General features: G+C 36.0%; 1 protein-coding gene across 1 annotated transcript; it reads left to right on the forward strand.

The window, feature by feature from the left end:
- Positions 1 to 2361: 2361 nt before the first annotated feature.
- LOC127451865 (transcription factor E4F1-like) lies at positions 2362 to 22647 on the forward strand. The gene is made up of 14 exons (XM_051716870.1): positions 2362 to 2526; positions 6420 to 6529; positions 8149 to 8239; positions 10061 to 10200; positions 10659 to 10779; positions 10899 to 11051; positions 12792 to 12907; positions 14648 to 14872; positions 15011 to 15125; positions 15422 to 15639; positions 15717 to 15915; positions 18082 to 18248; positions 21634 to 21696; positions 21803 to 22647. Exons 1-14 carry the CDS (start codon positions 2433 to 2435, stop codon positions 22151 to 22153), a joined length of 2163 nt encoding a protein of 720 aa, XP_051572830.1. The 5' UTR covers positions 2362 to 2432; the 3' UTR covers positions 22154 to 22647.
- The last annotated feature ends 1521 nt before the right edge of the window (positions 22648 to 24168 follow it).

Consider the following 24168-nt stretch of genomic DNA (forward strand, 5'->3'; position numbering starts at 1 on the left):
ATAAAACATAGCAACAAATCTTCAATTTGGATTTTTGGAAATTTATCAGCGTGTCCCAGAGATTGGATAACCAGAGCTTTGGGATAGGGCAGAGTGTGTGACTCAACACGCATTCGATATATCGGCGCACGGACACCACAAAACTAATGCACTTAATATGAATTTGACAGAGAATCATCTCATTTAAATCGCTGGGGCAGAAGTTAAACCTCTCAAACTGCTAGACAGCCCCGACATTATAAACAGCACTGATAAGGTAAAGAGGAGACAACATCACGCATCAACATCAATTATAAGGCTTTTTAAAAAGCACATCATCACCCTTACTAAAATATATTGTATTTATGCTGTTGTACCAGTGACAGAAACGTTATGGTTTCATATTAAATCTATTAAGAAGAATCCTTTAAACTTAATTTTTATATTATTTTAAGTACTTTATGTTGATTGGGTACATGTGTTTAGGCTATTAGTTTTTTCCGTAACAAATACTAGTTTATTTTTTAGAAAGACTAGCTACATTTATCTAACTAAAATAATAATGAGAAACCATCCATTGTGGTTATGGCCCTATTATTAGGCTAACAGTGACAATTATACAGTGGAAGAACTATGACAGGCTAAACACTCATAAGGGCAAGTACAAATTGTAGAATGAATGGGTTTAAACTCTGGACCTCCATGCATTTTGGCCCTGTTTACCTTTAGATTTTTCAAGATATGACTTTCTATAAATTATTAAGTGCCTGATGAAGGAAAACAATATTTTGAAAGGACACAGACATGTTTACCGGAAGCACAGTCCCAGCTCAGTAAAGTGGCCCACTCATACTGTAGGTATACCATCAGAATATTATAACTAGCCCTATAAAAATAAGCTCTTATTTAATTAATTTAATTAAGTCAATTTAGTTTGATTTCCCAAAGCATTTTTAAGTAAAACAATTGTACAATTCAAAACGTTACGGATTTCCAATGTAAACGTGAAATGCAGTTTAGTAATTCTGTTAATTAGTAATTAACTGCAGTTATGTAACCAACCAACTTTGAGTTTGTGGGTGAGCTCGGTACCTCATCCACCACTGGAGACCATTTTTTGGACCCAAGAAAAACCCATAGTGTGTGGGTGTTTTGAAACTGTGAATGGTAGGTAAATTGGCATACAGTAAGTGGCCCAAAAAAAAAAGTATTTGCCTTGTAGGGTTGGATTAGGTCTTGTTATGGTGTTAGAAATTAAACATAGAAGGCCTACTAGTATCAAGTATGCCACTATATGTCCAGGGACACATCAAGGTGCCACGGGCACGGGGTCCCCTGGGCTTGAATGACGATTTGCCTGTTCATTAATGCGGACCTGGCCATGGCATCAAAATCTCACTCCAGCCTGGTATCCAAAGTTGGCAATCCTGAATTATGAGAAATGTTTTTGTTCCACTTTTTTTTGTTGTCATGACTCTGTAAACATAGCATGTGTGACCATGTTTAAACACAAATATACTGACCACATTTTATATTTTCAATTACTTTACCTCAATATCACTGTGCTGAAACAATCTGAAACTGGTGAATGAAAGTGCAATAGGCTAGTGTATATGCAGGGCCGTAGCAAGGAATTCTGGGCCCCCTGACTATGTATTGCTCTTGGCCCGTTACCTATTAAAAAATATAGTTTCGTATTTGTAGTAGGACCCCCTGGAGAATAGAACAGAATCTTTTATTGCCACATGGTTGCAGGTTAGAGATTATTTAGCAGAGAAGGGCCACTTCTATTAAAATTAATGGGAGAAATTGGAACGGTCAACGGATGTAGAAAGGAAGTCCCGCCTTACACGTAAAAGAGCCAAAAAGAGCTCGAGAAAGCGCATGCGCAGCTGTACAAGACGGCAATTACGTTTTTTTTTTTTTTTTTTTTTTTTTATCGTACTCTGAGATAAAGAAGCACAGTTTATTATACAAACGTTGTCAGATATTACTGCTGATTTGAAATATGTTCTTTGATCCTAATTTTGACCAACTGTTTTTGAGTTTTCGGTCTTTCCCCATTCAAGTAGATAGGAGCTGCACTTGTATGCAGCTTCTTTACACAACAAAATAGCTGCCCGAGAGCGTTCCAAAGATGGCCGCCGAGTGGACTGACTTGCTAAAATGACTTTGACATGACCCTGCGGTGTGATCATAACAGATTAAGTAGACTATCATTAATAATTTTAAGAAACTTTACTAGAGTATTTTTCAGTTATAGTTCTCGAAAACTGCCCTCTAAACTATTTCGATATAGGCAAATGAGCGCGCCTTTATTTTGAATCCATGACGTGATCGTTCTCTCGCGCCCCCTCCTCTCCTCGCTCTTTTGTTGTTATGACTACAAGGTCGTAAATCCGCCATGTTTTCCCTTTCGAATCGTTGCGACAGAGACGGAGGTCTAGAACGACATGACTGAAGAAAATAATAATACGGCAGCAACAGTTACCGACCAAACGGAGCATAGCAACATCATCACCATCCAAGCCACACTTGGAGACGAAGGTACAAACAGTTTGATGTGACACGATCACTAAGTATAAACGCGATTAAATGTGTGGGCCTGACTCTGTCTGCTTCAGTCACGCTAGCAGAGTCTCCATTATCTGTAATGTTATTTTAGAGGAGGCTTTTATGCTGCTAATGCTGCCTAGCATAGATCTGTATTGGCTTTAGATTTGACGATTCATTCTTTAAATGCCAGATGATTTTTCTGTGTACGTGGGTGAATCTCCCCAAAACATGTCCTGGTCTCATTTTAGATCAATTTAAAGAAAATAAGTGTATTATTATTTATTTTATTTTTTTCGAATTTTCTCCCCAAATTAGTTTTTTAAAGGAATAGTTTCCCAAAAAATGAAAATTCTCATCATTTAGTCAGCCTCGTGTCATCCCAGATGTGTATGACTTTGTTTCTTCTGCTGAACACAAACGAAGATATTTAGAAGAATGTTTCAGCTCTGTAGGTCCATATAATGAAAGTGAATGGTGGCCAGAACTTTAAAGGTCCAAAAAGCACATAAAGGCAGCATGAAATTAATCCACACGACTTCAGTTGTTCAATCCATGTCTTCTAAAGCTATCTAGTCAGTTTTGGTTGAGAACAGGCCAAAATTAAGGCTGGGTAAAAATATTGATTTTCCGATGCATCGCGATCTTTGAATGATCTCCATATTGATTCTTAAATCCCAAGATTGATCTTTCACTTTATGTGGCAACCCTCTATAATGCATGTAAATCACTCGCATGTGCAACCAAATCTCATACTATGTGACTAACAATATTTATAATTAGCCAATGGCTAGTATATGTTCATATTTCACCAGTGACTGAGTAGTATAGTGGAGAAGAAGTTATTAGCACAGAGGTCCTTTCACTGCGTGTTGAGAGTAAAAGTTTGGTTTAAAGGTGCACTCAGTAATTCTAATCCAATACACTTTTTGTCAAATTCTGCAAATATCTCCTCACAGTCTGCTAGCTGTCCGTTCTGTGGGTGAGCTGAAAAAAAATCTAGTATTTGTACACAGCCCTGGCTCTGTAAATGGGACAAAAACAAAGTGGATCGGACCGGTCCACACAACACTACTCCAGCCAATCAGCAACAGGGGGTGGTTCTTGCACGTGCACAGGATGGGAGGTGGGGGCAGAGCGAGAGGAGAAGAGTGACGGCAAATCTGGCTGATGCAAACTTTCTAAACTCCAAGGAGGATAAATGGCTGAGAAACAGACCAAGAGAAAAAGGACAAACAAATAAAGAATGATTATGATAAGTCGAGGGCTAGGAGCCGCGTAAACATCGGCAAGGCTTTTCAGTGGTGGAGAGACCTCCGAGAGGTAAATGTCTTGAAGATGGATGCAGAAGTTGCTCTTTTTCTACATTTAATTCTAATCACACATGGATGTGCTAAAGAAACCATGCATTTCTTCTCTCGTTAAATGCGCTTACTGGCTGATACCGCTAGTCTTAAAGAGACAGTACTGCATAAGCATGTGTTCTACATAGTGTAAATACTTGTAAATAGTACAAATTATTCAAGTAAACAATAGAAATGTAACATAAATAAACGTATATATGCAGCATAATATGTGTAATTTCAGTGTTAATTAATGGAATAGACTGAATTTGAAAAATTTTCAAAAGCTAAAATGTAACCAGTTTGATGAAGAAGTAATGATAAAATATATAATTTGTAAAATTATAAGGGTTATAATTATAACATAGAAGGTTGCTTTGGTCATCATTCACTTCCATTGAAAGGACCTAAATAGCTGAGATATTCTTTGTTTGTGTTCAGCAGAAGAAAGTCATACACATCTGGGATGACAATAGGGTAGGGTTAGTGAATGATGAGAGAAGTTTCATTTTTGGGTGAAGTCTTCATTTAATAATTTCCATTATGCTCACTTGTGAATCTCAAAATATTATTCTTTCTGTTATACAGTATTTTAACTCTGTTAATTAAAAAAAACGGTAATACAATGATGTTTTTATTTCAGCATAAATTAAAGAAAGAAACAAAAATACTACCATTATATATATAGTTGAAGTCAGAAGTTTACATACACCATAGCCAAATACATTTAAACTCAGTTTTTCACAATTCCTGATGTTTAATCGTAGAAAACATTCCCTGTTTTAGGTCAGTTAGGATCACTACTTTATTTTAAGAAAGTGAAATGTTAGAGTAATAGTAGAGAATGATTTATTTCAGCTTTTATTTCTTTCATCACATTCCCAATGGGTCAGAAGTTTACATTCACTTTGTTAGTATTTGGTAGCATTGCCTTTAAATTGTTTAACTTGGGTCAAACATTTTGGGTAGCCTTCCACAAGCTTCTCACAATAAGTTGCTGGAATTTTGGCCCATTCCTCCAGACAGAGCTGGTTTAACTGAGTCAGGTTTGTCTGCCTCCTTGCTCGCACATGCTTTTTCAGTTCTGCCCACAAATTTTCTATTGGATTGAGATCAGGGCTTTGTGTTGGCCACTCCAATACCTTGACTTTGTTGTCCTTAAGCCATTTTGCCACAACTTTGGAGGAATGCTTGGGGTCATTGTCCATTTGGGAGACCCATTTGCGACCGAGCTTTAACTTCCTGGCTGATGTCTTGAGATGTTGCTTCAATATATCCACATAATTTTCTTTCCTCATGATGCCATCTATTTTGTGAAGTGCACCAGTCCCTCCTGCAGCAAACACCCCCACAACATGATGCTGCCACCCACATGCTTCACGGTTGGGATGGTGTTCTTCGGCTTGCAAGCCTCACCCTTTTTCCTCCAAACATAACGAAGATCATTATGGCCAGACAGCTACATTTTTGTTTAATTAGACCAGAGGACATTTCTCCAAAAAGTAAGATCTTTGTCCCCATGTGCAATTGCAAACTGTAGTCTGGCTTTTTTATGGTGGTTTTGGAACAGTGGCTTCTTCCTTGCTAAGCAGCCTTTCAGGTTATGTCGATATAGGACTCGTTTTACTGTGGATATAGATACTTGTCTACCTGTTTCCTCCAGCATCTTCACAAGTGTTCTTTGCTGTTGTTCTGGGATTGATTTGCACTTTTCGCACAAACTATGTTCATCTCTAGGAGACAGAATGCGTCTCCTTCTGATGGCTGCATGGTCCCATGGTGTTTATACCTGCGTACTAATGTTTGTACAGATGAACGTGGTACCTTCAGGTGTTTGGAAATTGCTCCCAAGGATGGACCAGACTTGTGGAAGTCCACAATTTTTTTTTTCTGAGGTCTTGACTGATTTCTTTTGATTTTCCCATGATGTCAAGCAAAGAGGCACTGAGTTTGAATGTAGGCCTTAAAATACATCCACAGGTACACCTCCAATTCAGTACACCTCCTATCAAACGGTCTGTTTGTAAATAATTATTGGAAAAATTACTCGTGTCATGCACAAAGTAGGTGTGCTAAATGACTTGCCAAAACTATAGTTTGCTAATATTAAATCTGTGGAGTGGTTAAAAAATTAGTTTTAATGACTTCAACCTAAGTGTATGTAAACTTCTGACTTCAACTGAAAATTCTTTACAATAAAAAGAATGGGTTTTTTTTTTGTTTTTTTTTGGTAATGAAAATTCAGGTGAAAATGTGCTTATTTGTCATGAAAATAATGTCACAATGCAAAAAAAATAAATAAATAAAAAATAATTTTTTTTTAATACAAATAAGGTTCTTTTTTATTTTGGGGTGAAATATGTACTAGACGTGCTCTTGACAGGTTATGTGAGAATCATCCATTTGTCGTTCTTTGTGTTGTAGTATCAGTACAAGTAAAGTTTGATCATCCAGTATTTGCCAATTGATGTGATTTATTTATTTTTATTTTTTTGTGGCATATAAGGCCAATTTTTTATGTTAATGGTAAGGTCTTCTTCTCAGATGAGGATATTCATAAATGTGGCAGATGTCTGGAGGAGTTTTCTGCTCTGGATGCTTTCATCCAACATAAACTCAAAAGGAGCTGCAAGCGTCTTCTGCAAGACCATCAGGTTTGTCAATTGTCTGGGACAAAACAGGTTGTAGAAGTGAAAAATTAAAAGGAATAATTTTGTATTAATTTGTCCAATATGTTTAGAGGTATTTACTAGAGCCTGACCGATATGGGAGTTTTGAGACCGATACGGATTTTAGAGGGGGAAAATTCACCGTTTACCGATATGGTGGCCGATATAGTTAATTTTTGAGCTGGAATGAAAACAGATATTTTCTATGTGGATTGTGCACCGATTTTGCACCAATATGACTATGCAAACGTACTCGGAAGGCTGCTTTCTTAAACAAATATTTTTATCAAAGAATATTTGACATTTATTATTATACATTGTCAACAAATTATAGAAATGAACACTGAGAAAATAAAGAATAAATAAAAATACAAAAATAGCTAAATAAACATCAGTACTGTATGTTTAGTATCAGTCAATTGCTGACCATTTAAATAAAGAATAAATGAAAATAAAATAAATAGATAAATAAACATCAGTAGTACTGTTTAGTATCAGTCAGTTGCTGACCATTTAAATACAGCCATTCAGTTAGAGGCAGGTTGTAAAACAAGAAGCATTTACACCTGCCGAGTCAAGAGAAACACAGCGGCAGCGGTGTTATACTGTATTCTGCTATACAAGTTCAGGGGAAACTTTCAACAGTGGAAAACCTTTTAAACTTTTAAATATTACATTTTGTAAATGTAACGACTGGAGTTGTTCGGTTGAAGGGGGTACCAAATGGTGAATCCTGAACAAAACAGTTTGGTGAATACGTTTACACATTAGCTTCCACTCAGCTGACAAGCTATGAAAGTAGCTACATGGTTAGCTAGTTAGCTATAAGCTTGTTGTCACGGAGAGTAACAGATGGACGTTGTTTATTTACTTTTCAGCATTGCATCTCACCAACTAGGTAACAACGTAGCATGAAATCAACATTCAGCAGACACAATCCACCACCGCACCGTTGTCTGCTGAGCTGCAAAAAGATGCTCTGATGTTTACCTTTCAATCTGCTACATTACTGACTGCACTGAGAAACTATAGCTGGCTAACATATGTGATAAACATGAGTGACATGGTTGTCAGGGACAGGGTTAATGTTATATTCGTTATATTGAAAAGGGAAAATGATGGGGTCATTGTTTATTAACATTCCAGTATGTATTTCACAAACTAGTTAGCAACTTACTGTGAAGACACCGCTTAACTCCGCAACTGTCTGCAGAACCACTATCAGCTCAGCTCTAAACAATGGAGTCGGAGCGCGCTCTGCTGGACAAATTACGTTATGACACCAACTCTAAATCACCCCAAGCATTGTTACCTGCATTATGTGTTCTGAAAAAAAAGTTTTCATATCTGCGCATATCGGAAAACATATACGCCGATACCGATAAATCTGTGAAAGGCTAATATCGGCCAACCGATAAATCGGTCGGGCACTAGTATTTACATAAAGATATGTGTGCAATCTGGGATTTAAACCTACTACCTTTGTGATACTAGATTAACCACTTAGCCACACCACCCCACACTAAAAAGCTAATTTTAACCATAAGTAAATGTTTTATTAAGCATTGGTACATCAGTGCTCATCTGTCTTTCTCCTGTCTCAGACCACTATTGAGTCTGAAGTATGTGCTTCCACTGAGGTGACACTAGGCGAAAATGGGTGCTCATCTGACGAGACTGGGGTGTCCAACACAGGTGCGTTTTTTATTTACATTGGTTGACCAGAAGTGGCATTTTTTGTGGGCCCGTATTTGAGAACCTTTTCATGTGATTTATTGAAATTTGTCATGTATTACATTCTAAAATATGGGACAAATTTCAAATAAGATGTCATGTGTAAAGAGGAGTCTTAAAGGGATAGTTTACCCAAAAATGTAAATTCTGTTATCCTTTACTCACCCATATGTCATTCCAAACCCATTACTTCCTTAAGTGGAAGACAAAAGCAGAACTTTTGATGTGTTTACACTGCTCTTTGATGAAATCAGATAGTGACCAGGGACTGTCAAGCTAAAAAAACAAAAAACACAAAAAAAGCACCATAAAGTTTGTCCATAATGCTTTTGACGAAGTTTAAATAGGCAAAGACGTGAAAGAGATTTAAAATCTATAGTTAAGGGCAATATTTTAACCCTGTAAAGCATATGAAAGAATTGTCAGAAAATGCCATTTTTTTTTTTACATTAAATTGTTTTTAGTACCATTAGGCAAACTATAAAAAGCAATCGTAAAAAAGATATGTAAGTTTTTTTATGTATCATATTTGATACATAAAAATGCTTTAAAGTCATTATCCTCCTGTGCCCAGCAATTCATTTTTGTCTAGGACAATTGTTATTTAAGTTTTTCTTAGCCCATACATGCTACAATGGTAAATCTTGAGGTATTATCAGAGGACCCCCTGAGCTTTACAGAGATACCAAATGTTTGAGAGTTTGGGCTTAACAACTTCCCCTCCTTGGTCTATAAATATGGATTGAAATGTATTACAGTTCAATTCAGCACATCAAATACAATATGAATAAAATATTCTTTTTTCAATAAACAATTGTATTTTATACACCAAACACTATATTAACATTTAAAAAAGGAAAAATGTAAAACCTTTTTCACTTGGTCTCAGGAACTTATGGTAAGATGACATCATAACAGCTTTGTAATGTAAAATAATGAGATCTTTATAATGACAGAGCAGGCTATATATATGAAAATACACATAAATATTAGTTAACACTTTAAATGTATCTTATAGAATGTATATGTCAGAATTTTCAAAGCTTTGGTATTTTTTTTTTGTGGTAGGCATGAATGGAATGTAATGGTGATTGAGACATATACCTCAAAAGCCTGTTGTATCATATTTGATACATGGAATTCAAAGGGAGGTTTTCAATAAAATAATATTCAAAATTTTAACCAAGCACAAGTTGCTTATATTCAGCAAATACTAGAAAATATCAGTAATAATGTAATCATTACTGTCACTTTTACTTTATTAAAATAAGCTGTCATTTATCCCAACATAAGAGTCACTTTTCACGCAAGTCAGCCGCCATTTTAAATATTTAAATAAACACTGAAACCACTTTTTCACAAATAACCACTAGATGGTGCCATAAACATGTGAAACTTACATACAATAAGTTGTTTGTCTCATCAGCTTAAACAGAGAGTGAAACAGAAGCCGTCAAATATTGTGTCTCAAATTTGATACACACAGCATTATAGGGTTAAGTGAATAATGACTCTTATTTCATCTGAAGTTATCATATGGCTTCAGGAGACTTGGAACATGCTACGTATGAGTCCTATTTGCCACTTTTATGGTGCTTTTTTTTGTGTCTGTTTTGGTCACTGTATGCTTTTGTAATTTTGGAATGAGCATCATAAACTTTATTCAGAATGATATATGAACTACACAAAGGGGATCAGTTGACTCTGAATTTAGAATAATTAAACAAGCCAGCTGTCTTTGCTGAGTACTAATTGAAATCTCTTTGTTTTTGGTCAATGGAGATAAAAGTAGGTCTGCTAAAGGAAAAAAGAGAGACCATTCGTCAGGAGAGGATGAGAGCTCTAGTCCTGCTAAACTGGCTTTAAAGTTAAATGAAGAGGGACGATACATCTGTGAGATATGTGAAAAGACTTTTAAAACGGTACAGTATTGGATATTTTTGATGTGTGATGTGAATATGGATATATTATAGACATACTTTAAAGTGTAGTAAAACAACTCTTGAAGTCAACTTGAAATCAAAATTGACCATATTTAATTCATGTACCTGGTCTTATTGTGAATGATTCATCATTGCATGTTATTCTAAAGAAAAGTGTTTGTAATCATTCATCAAAATGTAATAACTTGTTTTTGAAATGCACCAAGCACTGTTTTTTATTTTACTTTTTTACATTTTTTCTCCAATCTGTCACATAGAGACCGCTTTTTTTTACAATCCAATCAATTGGAAATACTTCTCGTTATGGAGATGGGTTGCAATCATCTTTTCATATTGACTTTAAAGATAATATAGCTTAATCAGCACTGTTTGTCTTATTTGGAAGTATGCATTTGCAACTCTCTAAAAGACATGTTCTTAATTTATATGTCCTTCAGACAAATATTCTGAGAACGCACATGTTTACGCACAATGAAGAGAAGGACTTTAAGTGTGAAATATGTGAGACTGCGTTCAGGACCAAGGGCTCATTGATCCGTCACAAACGTCGACACACAGGTAAAACTCGGATTTGCGAGGAGGTGTTCTTAAATTTGACTCTCTTTTTTCTAATTTAGTGTCTGTTTGAGTTTCTATGTCTGTCTTTTGGGGAATCATGATGTCACTCCCTTTGGCAGATGAGCGTCCATACCGCTGCAATCAGTGTGGGTTGGCGTTCAGAGAGTCCGGAGCTTTAACGAGACATCTGAAGTCTCTCACACCTTGTACCGAGAAGATTCGTTTCAATCAGTGTAAAGAGATACTTGTCAGCAAGGATGGAGCTCGGAAAGGTAATTCAGATCTTGCAGAGACCAGAGCAGGGGTGCTCACACTTCTATGGAATGAGATCTACTTTTTCATAATGTTATTATAGTAAGATCTACCATGAAAAATTTAAATACAGGCTACATTGTAAGCAGTGTCATCACGATACTAAAATTTCAGCAGTCGGTACTAATACCAGTGAAATTTGATGATTCTCGATACCAATTTCGAAACCACAACAAAAACAAATATTAATTGGTTAAGTAAACATTGTTTCAAATTCAAGTAATTATTAAAGACAAGCAAACAGTTAGTATAAAAATAAAAACAAAGAAACAAATTACAAGCAATAGAAATAAAATAAATAACAAAATATCAAAGAAATACATATTCAGAAAACAGTGCTTTAAGTTCAAGTAAATTCAAGTAAAGTATAGCAGTATCAAATAAATTCAGAATGAATTGTTGTGAAATGTGACAATGAACTCCGTATATTACTGGTCTGTATGATAATATATACACTTTTTAAAGCCACTAAAATAATCCAGCCAAGAGCAGTGTTTTTTTTTTTGTTTTTTGTTTTTTTGTAATTGTTTGATTAATATTAATGACATACTAGACAGTGGCAGATATAGGCTATATTACAAAAGTCTGATATTTTGATACAAATCCGTTTTTTTGTCCCACTATTTACATTTAATTTAGACATAACTGTTTTAAAAGACAGGACATTTTGATGGAATTGTTAAGTATATTTGAGGCAATTCTATACCCCTCCTATCATTCCCAACAGCACCGGTACTGCCATTACCGGCCTGTAGCACAGGGGGTCATATCAGTGCACATAAAGCAAGCACACACATTAGCTACCTGTAAGTGAGGTCAAAATTAAACAAGTGTGTCCTTAGTGAAAAAACATCAAAATATTAGCTTAAAGGAATAGTTCACCCATAAATGAATATTCTTTCCTCATTTACTCACCCTCATGCCATCCCAGATGTTTATGACTTTCTTCTGCAGAACACAAATTTAGAGATAATATCTCAGCTCTGTAGGTCCATACAATGCAAGTGAATGAGTGCCAAAAACTTTGACACTCCAAAAAGAAAATAAAGGCAGCATAAAAGTAATTCATAAGACACCAGTGGTTAAATCTATATCTTCAGAAGTGATATGATAAGTGTGGGTGAGAAACAGATCAATATTTAAATCCATTTTTGCTAGAAATTCTTCTCCCTGCCCAGTAGGGGGCATATGCATGAAGAATGTGAATCACCAAAAACACAAGACGAAGAAAGTTAAAGTGGTGGTTGACTGAGCAGGGAGGAAAATTTTTAGTAAAAATTTACTAAAATATTGATCTGTTTCTTACCCACACCATCATATAGATTCTGAAGATATGGATTTAACCACTGGAGTCTTATGGATTACTTTTATGCTGACTTATGTGATTTTTTTTTTTTTTAGCATTAAAATGTTGGCACTCATTCACCCTTATTGTATGGACCAAAATAAATTCTTCTAAAAATCTTTATTTGTGTTCTGCTGAGGAAAGTAAGTCATACACATACGGGATGGCATAAGGGTGAGTATATGATGAGAGAATTGTCATTATTGGGTGAACTATTCCTTTAACTATTGTTTGCATGATCCATTATTTTAAGCAGTCTCATTCATGTGATGATAGTGTTTTGCTTTTAATCTGAAAAAACATTTGGAAGTGTGTGGTTTTCTGATTTTCTTGCCATTGGGTATTGCTCTAAAAGTTCAACAGGTGCCTCCTGACCCTGAGAAGGAGCAGCTTCCTGTAGTGAGTGTGGTGGAAGCTTACCAGGAGATCATCCAGATCCAGGTGGTAGATGAGAACGGACAAATACAACAGGTCTGATACTTACAAAATTAAACTTTATACTTTCTATATCTCTAGTCACTTAAACAGTGACATTTTAAAAAGAGCCAGAGTGCTTGAGTATTTTTGGTCGCTTTAACGTCCCCAGATGGGGGCTTGTCCGGGATATGAACCTGTATATACTGAGAGGTCTTTGTATATGCAGGTTCATATCACAGACATGATATGAAACATTATAATGCAACCCAACTTTTGTGCCATTGTTTAAATGTGTTTCCCAATCCTGTTCTTTGAGTTCCTCCCCCAACACCACACATCTCCATGAATTGTGAATTGTGTTTTTCAAATAAGGTAGATATACAAAATGGGCAGTGTTGGAGGTACCAGAATTGGAAGACACTGGCTGTGAAGTGATGAAAAATTTTGTGGGGATTTCTTCAAATATAAAGTTAGGGGCATGACATTAGTGTGGTTATAACATTTATGGGGGCTCGTCCGGGATATTAACCTGTGTACACAAGGACCTCCCAATAAATGCAGGTTCATATCTCGGACGAGCCCCCATAAATGTTATAACCCAACTAATGTTACACATTTTACTTAAAATCATCACAAAAGGCTCATTTATGTCACTTTTTAAGTCTTTTTTCCCCCGTACTGGTCTTGGAGTACCCTCAACACCACAAATTTTTGATGAATGTAAATGTTACATTTATATGGCACTTTTTTGACACTACACTTAAAGCACTTTACACAGTGAACAGGGGACTCTCCTCAACCACCACCAGTGTACAGCATCCACCTGGATGATACGACAGCAGCCATAGTGCGCCAGTATGCTCACCATACACCAGCTATTGGTGGAGAGCAGAGTGTGGAGTGATAGAGCCACTTCATGAAAGGGGATTATTAGGAGGCCATGATTGATAAGGGCCAATGGGGGGAATTTGGCCAGAACACCGGGGTTACACACCTACTCTTTTTGAGAAGTGTACTGGGATTTTTAACCACTGCAGAGAGTCAGGACCTCGCTTTAACGTCTCTTTCAAAGGAGGGTGCCTTTTTTACAGTATAGTGTCCCCATCACTATACTTGGGCATTAGGACCCACAAAGACCGCAGGGTGAGCACCCCCTGCTGACCTCCCTAATACCTCTTCCAGCATCAACCTTCATTTTCCTCAGGAGGTCTCTCATGCAGGTACTGACCAGGCTCAGTCCTGCTTAGCTTTAGTGGGCAACCGGTCTTGAGCTACAGGGTGATATGGCTGCTGGATTCTTGATGTCTCCATGATCTGAATTTGGTGTGTCAAATCCAAATTATTTAGTGTAAGGGGTACACCATGACCAGGACTGGGAAACACTGGTGTAAGTTGTGAGAACTTTTGGGGTGATTTCTTCAAGTATAAAATTAGGGGTGTAACATTAGTGGGGTTATAACATTTTTGGGGTATTGTCCATGATATGAACCTGCATATACCAGGAACTCCCAGTATATGCAGGTTTATATCCCGGATGTGCCCCCATCAATGTTATAACCCAACTATTATTACACCTATGATTCTCCTAGACCATCTGGAGATGTAAAAGCGATCATAGACTCATAAGCAATATTTTTACATAGAGATATTGATATTGGTGAGGTCAATTCAAGATAAGGAAATATCAAGAAAATATGTGTATGTAAATTCACAAGGATATTTGTTTAAATATTTTGTAACCTGTTCACATAATTTTTGGGTTTAGTTTATTGTAGTTACTCTATCCTTCCACAGGTTGTGTCCCAGCCTCAGACTGCAACTGTGGTTGAAGCTGACAATCTAATCTGCCAGGCCATCATAAACTCTGGCATTGCTCTGGAAACAGAAGCCTCAGAGGCGGCCGAGCAGGCAGAGGCTCAGTCACCTAAAGCAATCCAGCAGGCTCCTGAGGCTGCGGCCAGACTCACTGAGATCCAGGTGACAGAAGAGTGTGTGGAGTCAGTGGCCGAGGAGACACTGGTGAGTTCACCAGAATTGCAGGACAACACAGATAGGACTATTTCATTTCATTTGGTTTTGTTTTATTTTTGAAATAAGGTTGGTTAATTCTGCAGTCAAGCATTTTTCATTTCAATTAAGTGTTTTTATTCACCGTAGGATTCCTCCATGAAGGAAGGAAAACCCTCTGAATCGAAGTTATACAAATGTCCGCACTGTGAGCGAATGTTCAAGACATTGGCATACCTACGGGTTCATGTGAAAGGGCATGTTGGTAGGTTTCAAACTGCTTAAAGCTATTTCTTTAAAGAAACGTGAAACATTGCATACCTAAGATGGCCTTCACACAGAGTGCTAATTTAATAAAATAAATAAATATATATATATATATATATATATATATATATATATATATATATATATATATATATATATATATATATATATATTTGTTTTGTTTGTTTTACCGTGATATAAAAACATTTTTGTGTTTTGTTTTTGTTTTGACTGGCGTAGAGTTTGTTTTTATAAAAGCATTTTATATTTTATTTATTTTTATTTTTTTCACAGGTTACAAGCCGTTCAAATGCATAATATGTCAGAAGGATTTCCTGACAGGCTACGTGCTGAAGAAACACATGGAAACGCACGTCAGTCAGCGGCGGTACAAATGTGGAGAATGTGGCAAACTGTTTAAAGCCATGGGACACGTGCGGGAACACATGAGGGCGCATTCAGATGAACGGCCATACCACTGCAACTTCTGTGACAAGAGCTACAAGACCAAGGTGAGACTAAATCTAAGACTGAAGCTGCAAAGATAATCCTACATTGTCATATTTAAATCTTATCTGTTGTGCACCAGAATGCTCTGCAGGTGCACCATCGTACACATGCGGCTGAAAAGCCATACTCGTGCCCGCACTGCTCCAGTGGGTTCCGGGAAAAGAGCGCTTTAGTGCGCCATATCCGACATCATACAGGAGAAAAACCCTTCAAGTGCTCGAACTGTGGGCGGGGTTTTGCTGAGCATGGAACGCTTAATCGTCACATGAGAGCTAAAGGTTTGTAAATATGTATCTGTAGAATTAATAAATAATTCGTATAATGAATACAGTTGAAGTCAGAAGTTTACATAAACTTAGGTTGAAGTCATTAAAACTCATTTTTTAACCACTCCGCAGAGTTAATATTAGATAACTATAGTTTTGGCAAGTCATTTTGCACATCTGCTTTGTGCATGACAAGTAATTTTTCCAACAATTGTTTACAGACAGATTGTTTCATTTTTAATTGACTATATCACAATTCCAGTGGGTCAGAAGTTTACATACACTAAGTTAACTGTGCCTTTAAGCAGCTTGGAAAATTCCAGAAAATTATGTCAAGCCTTTAGACAATTAGCCAATTAGATTCTGATAGGAGGTGTACTGAATTGGAGGTGTACCTGTGGATGTATTTTAAGGTCTACCAGTGCTTCTTTGATCGATATCATGGGAAAATCCAAAAAAAATCAGCCAAGACCTCATAAAATAAATTGTGGACCTCCACAAGTCTGGTTCATCCTTGGGAGCAATTTCCAAATGACTGAAGGTAGCACGTTCATCTGTACAAACAAAAGTATGCAAGTATAAACACCTTGGGACCACGTTGCCATTATACCGCTCAGGAAGGAGACGCATTCTGTCTCCTAGAAATGAACGTAGTTTGGTGCAAAAAGTGCAAATCAGTCCCAGAACAACAGCAAAGGACCTTGTGAAGATGCTGGAGGAAACAGGTAGACAAGTATCTATATCCACAGTAAAACAAGTCCTATATCAACATAACCGGAAAGGCTGCTCAGCAAGGATGAAGCCACTGCTCCAAAACTGCCATAAAAAAGCCAGGCTATAGTTTGCAAGTGCACAAGGGGACAAAGATCGTACTTTTTTGAGAAATGTCCTCTGGTCTAATGAAACAAAAATTGAACTGCTTGGCCATAATGACCATCAATATGTTTGGAGGAAAAAGGGCGAAGCTTGCAAGCCGAAGAACATCATCCCTACCATGAAGCATGGGGGTGGCAGCATCATGTTGTGGGGATGCTTTGCTGCAGGAGGGACTGGTGCACTTCACAAAATAGATGGCATCATGAGGAAGGAAAATTATGTGGATATATTGAAGCAACATCTCAAGACATTAGCCAGGAAGTTAAAGCTCGGTCGCAAATGGGTCTTCCAAATGGACAACAACCCCAAGCATACCTCCAAAGTTCTGACAAAATGCATTAAGGACAGCAAAATCAAGGTATTGGAGTGGCCATCACAAAGCCCTGACCTCAATCCGATAGAAAATTTGTGGGCAGAACTGAAAAAGCGTGTGCGAGCAAGGAGGCCTACAAACCTGACTCAGTTACACCAGTTCTGTCTGGAGGAATGGGCCAAATTTCCAGCAACTTATTGTGAGAAGCTTGTGGAAGGCTACCCAAAACTTTTGACCCAAGTTAAACAATTTAAAGGCAATGCTACCAAATACTAACAAAGTGTATGCAAACTTCTGACCCACTGGGAATGTGATGAAAGAAATAAAAGCTGAAATAAATCATTCTCTCTACTATTATTCTGACATTTCACATTCTTAAAATAAAGCAGTGATCCTAACTGAGACAGGGAATGTTTTCTAAAATTAAATGTCAGGAACTGTGAAAAACTGAGTTTAAATGTATTTGGCTAAGGTGTATGTAAATTTCTGACTTCAACTGTAAATACCACATGACTTTGATCCTATTGCATTTATATAAACTTATCTACTAAAGTGAATGTTTGAAAACCGCTACTATATAAGGTCAACATAAAAATAGCACGTTTTTCTGTCATTTGAAAAGCCCTAAATATAAGATTTGGAAATAATACCAGAGTCAGCTACAAAAATGTCTTGGGGTCAAATGCAACAGTGTTTTTTGATGCATTATATATGTAAATGCATATATATTTAACTTCTTTTAAACATTGCTTTTTGAAAGAAGCATGTCTGATATGAAAAAAAAGCAATTGACTTTGAACCCTTCTTTACCACATTTTTGTATTTATTGAAAGACTTTTTTTGAAGGGGCGCTGATGTTTAAAAAAGGTAGAAGTCCTCCAGAAAGTAGGACTACAAAGAGGCAGTTTTTAAGCTATTTATAGACATATCAAAACAAAGTCTTTTAAGTGTGTTTTATAATGATTCTATATTTGTGTGTGTGTGGCCAGGAGGCTGTTTTTCTGTGCAGCAGAAGGACTCTGAACACACAGGGAGCTCTGAGAATCAGGAGGAGACCACAGAAAGTGTCTCCGCCACCATCATATCAGATGATCCTCATGCTGTCCTGGTGGAGTTCTCCTCAGTAGTGGCCGACACTCAGGAATACATCATAGGGGTAAACGTCCCGTCACTCTTACAGTGTTACTGTTTGCTAGTAAAGTGGGCATGGTTTAATGACATGATCTAATTGTTGACCGATATGGGTATTTCATTGGCTGATATAATGGCAATATGGCAACATTTAATTTATTTCATTGACAAATAAAGTTGTCCGAGGTGATAAAAATTAGAAATCTTTATAGTATTTTCTACAAACAAATTATTTAATGACTAAAAATGTCATGTGGTGTAACCATCATGTCAAATGTATTAAAATACTTCTCTTGCACCTTGTTTACATGAGTGTATACAACTTAATCATTAATTTAAAAAAAGATTTTAAACATATTTTTCAGGTGAAAAATGTTTTTTACAAATATCATACATTTTTGTGTCAAGAATATTAAGAGGTTTACTTGGGTTTGCACCAAATGACCTGAATAAAATGTGCCTTTTTATAAAAATGTCAGAATATTGATATTTAATGAGAATTTATTTAATGATATGACAAAGTATGACAAAGGGGGGGGGGGGATTTTTCCCCTTTTTCTCCCAATTTGGAATGCCCAATTCCCAATGCGCTCTAAGTCCTCGTGGTGGCGTAGTGATTTGCCTCAGTCCGGGTGGCGGAGGATGAATCCCAGTTGCCTCCGTGTCTGAGACAGTCAACCCGCGCATCTTATCACATGGCTTGTTGAGCGTGTTGCCACGGAGACATAGCGCATGTGGAGGCTTCACGCCATCCACCACGGCAACCATGCTCAATTCACCATGCGCCCCACCGAGAACAAACCACATTATAGCGACCACGAGGACGCTACCCCATGTGACTCTACCCTCCCTAGCAACCGGGCCAATTTGGTTGCTTAGGAGACCTGGCTGGAGTCACTCAGCACGCCCTGGGATTCGAACTAGCGAACTCCAGGGGTGGTAGCCAGCGTATTTTACCACTGAGCTACCCAGGCCCCTTATGTTTTTATTTGTAACTTGACAACAAAAGGGCTACCTATATGTTGGTTACATCACATGACTTTGATTTGGTGGAGTTTTTAAATTATTAATCATATTTTTAAATATAATTTTTACTTCTTATTTAAATAAATAAATGATTATTCCAAACTACTTATGCTAACATTTCTTTTTAAAGAATTTCAGCTTTTAATGAGACTTTAATTAGATATTTATTTACATGACATTTTTACTTTAAACAGAAAAAATGTTGGTAACACTTTATTTTACAGTGTCTATTACACATTACATGTTACTATTAATAATTACTATAGTAATAACCATAACAATCATGTAAGTACAACAGCTCCACAAAATATTTTTTTACCGTCTCTAGACGATTACACCACATGACATTTTTTTTACTTTAAACAGAAAAAATATCAGTAGTCTTTATTTTACAGTGTCTGTTACATGTTACATATTACTATTAATAATTACTATAATAATAACAATAACAATCATGTAAGTACAAGCAGCTCCACAAACAATTTTTTTACTGTCTCCAGATGGTTACACCACATGACTTTTTTTTTAATTACTTTAAACAGAACAAAATATCAGTAACTCTTTATTTTATAGTGTCTATTACACATTACATGTTACTATTAATCATTACTATAGTAATAACAATAACAATCATGTAAGTACAAGCAGCTCCACAAACTATTTATTTACTGTCTCTAGACGGTTACACCACATGACTTTTTTTTATTTTTTTACTTTAAACAGAACAAAATCAGTAGTCTTTATTTTACAGTGTCTATTACACGTTACTATTAGTAATTACTATAGTAATAACAATAACAATCATGTAAGTACAAGCAGCTCCACAAACTATTTATTTACTATCTCTAGATGGTTACACCACATGACTTTTTTTACTTTAAACAGAACAAAATCAGTAGTCTTTATTTTACAGTGTCTATTACACATGTTACTACTAGTAATTACTATAGTAATAACAATAACAATCATGGAAGTACAAGCAGCTCCACAAACTATTTTTTTTTTTTACTGTCTCTAGACAGTTACACCACATGGAAAATTTTTTACTTTAAACAGAACAAAATATCAGTAGTCTTTATTATACATGTTACATGTTACTATTAATAATTACTATAGTAATAACAATAACAATCATGTAAGTACAAGCAGCTCCACAAACAATTTTTTTACTGTCTCCTGATGGTTACACCACATAAATTGTTTGACTTTAAATAGAAAAAATATCGGTAACACTTTATTTTACAGTGTCTATTACACATTACTATTAATAATTACAATAGTAATAACAATAACAATCATGTAAGTGCAAGCAGCTCCACAAACTATTTATTTACTGTCTCTAGACGGTTACACCACATGACTTTTTTTTTTTACTTTAAACAGAAAAAAATATCAGTAGTCTTTATTTTACAGTGTCTATTACACATGTTACTATTAGTAATTACTATAGTAATAACAATAACAATCATGGAAGTACAAGCAGCACCACAAACTATTTTTTTACTGTCTCCAGATGGTTACACCACATAAAATGTTTGACTTTAAATAGAAAAAATATCGGTAACACTTTATTTTACAGTGTCTATTACACATTACATGTTACTATTAATGATTACTATAGTAATAACAATAACAATCATGTAAGTACAAGCAGCTCCACAAACTATTTTTTTACTGTCTCCTGATGGTTACACCACATAAATTGTTTGACTTTAAATAGAAAAAATATCGGTAACACTTTATTTTACAGTGTCTATTACACATTACTATTAATAATTACAATAGTAATAACAATAACAATCATGTAAGTGCAAGCAGCTCCACAAACTATTTATTTACTGTCTCTAGACGGTTACACCACATGACTTTTTTTTTTTTACTTTAAACAGAAAAAAATATCAGTAGTCTTTATTTTACAGTGTCTATTACACATGTTACTATTAGTAATTACTATAGTAATAACAATAACAATCATGGAAGTACAAGCAGCACCACAAACTATTTTTTTACTGTCTCCAGATGGTTACACCACATAAAATGTTTGACTTTAAATAGAAAAAATATCGGTAACACTTTATTTTACAGTGTCTATTACACATTACATGTTACTATTAATGATTACTATAGTAATAACAATAACAATCATGTAAGTACAAGCAGCTCCACAAACTATTTTTTACTGTCTCCAGATGGTTACACCACATGACATAATTACTATAGTAATAACAATAACAATCATTTGCCACATGACAACAAAATAGCTACTTATATGTTGGTTACAACACATGACTTTGATTTTGGTGGAGTTTTTCAATTATTAATCATATTTTAAAATGGTTTCACTTCTTATTAAAAAAAATGAATGTTTGGTCCATTCTTTGTAGGCTCCATCTGAGGAAGCGACTCATGAGGAGGGCGTAGAAATAATTCAAGACAATCAACAGCCGGTAATTTTTCTTTATCCAGATTTGTCAGTATCAAACCTAGTAAAATACTACCTAGATTAAGTGACTGCATTAGTGTAATCTGACTGGTTGATGTGTTTGAACTCAGTTGGACAGCAACATCATGAAGGTGGTGCAACAGATCGTGAGCCAATCACACGGAGGCCACCAAATCATTGTGCGTAATGTGTCTGCCGACGAAACCCCCGGCATCTCCGACTGCGGAGACACCATCACCATCGCCACACCGGAAAGTTTGACTGAACAGGTTGCCATGACTCTGGCTAATGCCATTAGTGATGGCACCATACTTACCACCACTACAGAGGGCACCGATGAGACGCCCCAGACCACAGTTACCATGGTAGAGGCCGAGAACATTGAGACAATCGAACAGGAGGAGCAATACGTCATTGCTTCACCCGATGAAGTGGAAATTCAGACTGTTGTAGTGGTCTAAGATAGCAAACAATTGAAAGGTTTTATTTGTTTGGTAGGTGAACAGCCGTGGTGTAGCATTTCAATTCTCTTTGAGGCCTTATTCTTCGTAGTGCTACACATGTTTTGCACTTAAAACAAGCAAATGGAAGCCCGTTTGTCTGGTAAATTGTGCAGGGGAAAATGTCAGTGTTAATAAGGTTTTGTGTTTAGCTTTTAAATGGGCTACAGGTTTTTCTGAATTAGCATATATTAGTTTTCAACAGACAGAAAAACCTAATTACTTTGTTCTGTTGGTTTATTTTCACTCATTGTAATATGCATGAACCTTTGTGTACAGCTGAACTGTCATGTTAACAAATCTACTGTCAGGTTGCTTTGCATATACTTATACTGTATATGACTATTATCTGTACTCATGAATACATAACATATTGCTGCCATTTACAGGGCCTATAGGAAACATGGCTGGGAATGAAAGTACAAAATACAAACATTAAATATATTTTTATGCTGCTTTGTATTATTTTTATTTCATGACCAGTGCACACATTTGTATAATGCATAATTAATGCTTAATAACGCAGTCTCCTTAAACTTAACATGGAATCAAAATTGTTATTCCAAAGAAAAAATGTTTGTCATCGTAATCTTTCAGCAATACGTAATAACTTGCTCCTCCTCTGAAATGACTTTACTATTTGGCTGGCATCAACCAGGCCCAAAAATTATAATAACCAATAGCCAAATAGCTATTTAGTCATTGTTTTGGGCTACTAGGCCTTGCTGAACGCTTGCTAATAGTTAGTGTAATAGTGTAAAGCAAAAATAGCACATAATTATAGATTTAAAAAAGATATGTTACCAATGGGGTATGTTAAAGTACTATAGAGGGTGAACTTCAAAAACCTCAAAAGTGGGTGATCCATTCTGGTGTGGAACACCCCTTTTTTCATGATCCAATAAATTCAAATAGAATCAATGTCCCGTCCTGCATTTTTTTCCTCTCGCTTCGTATTCTGTTTCACTTCTAAATATGTTACGGTGGGGGGGGGGTTGCGAATGCGAATGCCGTTTCATGTTGTAAACATGGCAGTTCTGGGCCAGAATGGAGCTCTGCTCACCTTGCCATTGACTTTATCTGTCCTCTGGTCATCATTACACATGCTGTTTCCATGGATTCAGTACCTTGATTTTTACCCCTTAGGCCTTCACATATGCCCATATTATTAAACTTTTCCACTATAAATGAATCCCTGACCTGACTTGCTGCTGATCCATTTAAAGTCAGTTTAACCTTTTGGTTTGATATCTTTCAGAATGATCTTAAAGATGAAAACCAGGATTTACTTAATAGTATCAAATGCCATAAGACATTTAAGACACTGTATATACACGGTACTGTGCAAATGTCATAAAACATTTGTTTTAAGATGGTTATTTATATCTTCAGCTTTAGTGTATCATTAGGAAATTTAAATTTTTGATTCCCAAACATTCCTTTTGCGAATAGAATAGAATAGAAGAACAGGGAGCCCTGCAACAGATGGCATGACCCCCACAGAGCCCTCCAGTGAACATCGAGCTATCTATCGATCTATCTATCTATCTGGAATTACATGAAGAGACCGAAGCAATTAAGACAGATAGATAGAAGAACTGTCAAATTCTCCAAGTTTGGAACATCCTATCTGCTAACAACCAAGAAAAACTGTGTCTAGGTGAATTGGTGTCACCCCAAATTTTGATTTAGCTTTTTTTATGTTTACTGGACTTTGTATGACATTAAGTGATAAATGAAAACTATTTATGTCATTATTTTTGAAGACATCCTCACTATGCAACAAGTGCCTCAAACATTTGCACAGTAGCCCTCCAGTATGTTGTTGCATACAATTTTATATATATATATATATATATATATATATATATATATATATATATATATATATATTACATAAAGAAAATGAAGGCCATATTTAGAACCATTAAGATATTTTTGAGAATTAAGCGCACACTCAAAACATTAACTCTTTG

This window comes from Myxocyprinus asiaticus, chromosome 14 (assembly GCF_019703515.2).
Source record: "Myxocyprinus asiaticus isolate MX2 ecotype Aquarium Trade chromosome 14, UBuf_Myxa_2, whole genome shotgun sequence".
In the NCBI taxonomy this organism is placed as follows: Eukaryota; Metazoa; Chordata; class Actinopteri; order Cypriniformes; family Catostomidae; genus Myxocyprinus; species Myxocyprinus asiaticus.

Coding starts and splice junctions, on each gene's coding strand:
- LOC127451865 (XM_051716870.1), top strand. CDS start 2,433: ATGACTGAAGAAAATAATAATACGGCAGCAACAGTTACCGACCAAACG. Junction 12,908..14,647: donor AGAACGGACAAATACAACAG/GTCTGATACTTA, acceptor ATCCTTCCACAG/GTTGTGTCCCAGCCTCAGAC. Junction 14,873..15,010: donor CAGTGGCCGAGGAGACACTG/GTGAGTTCACCA, acceptor TATTCACCGTAG/GATTCCTCCATGAAGGAAGG.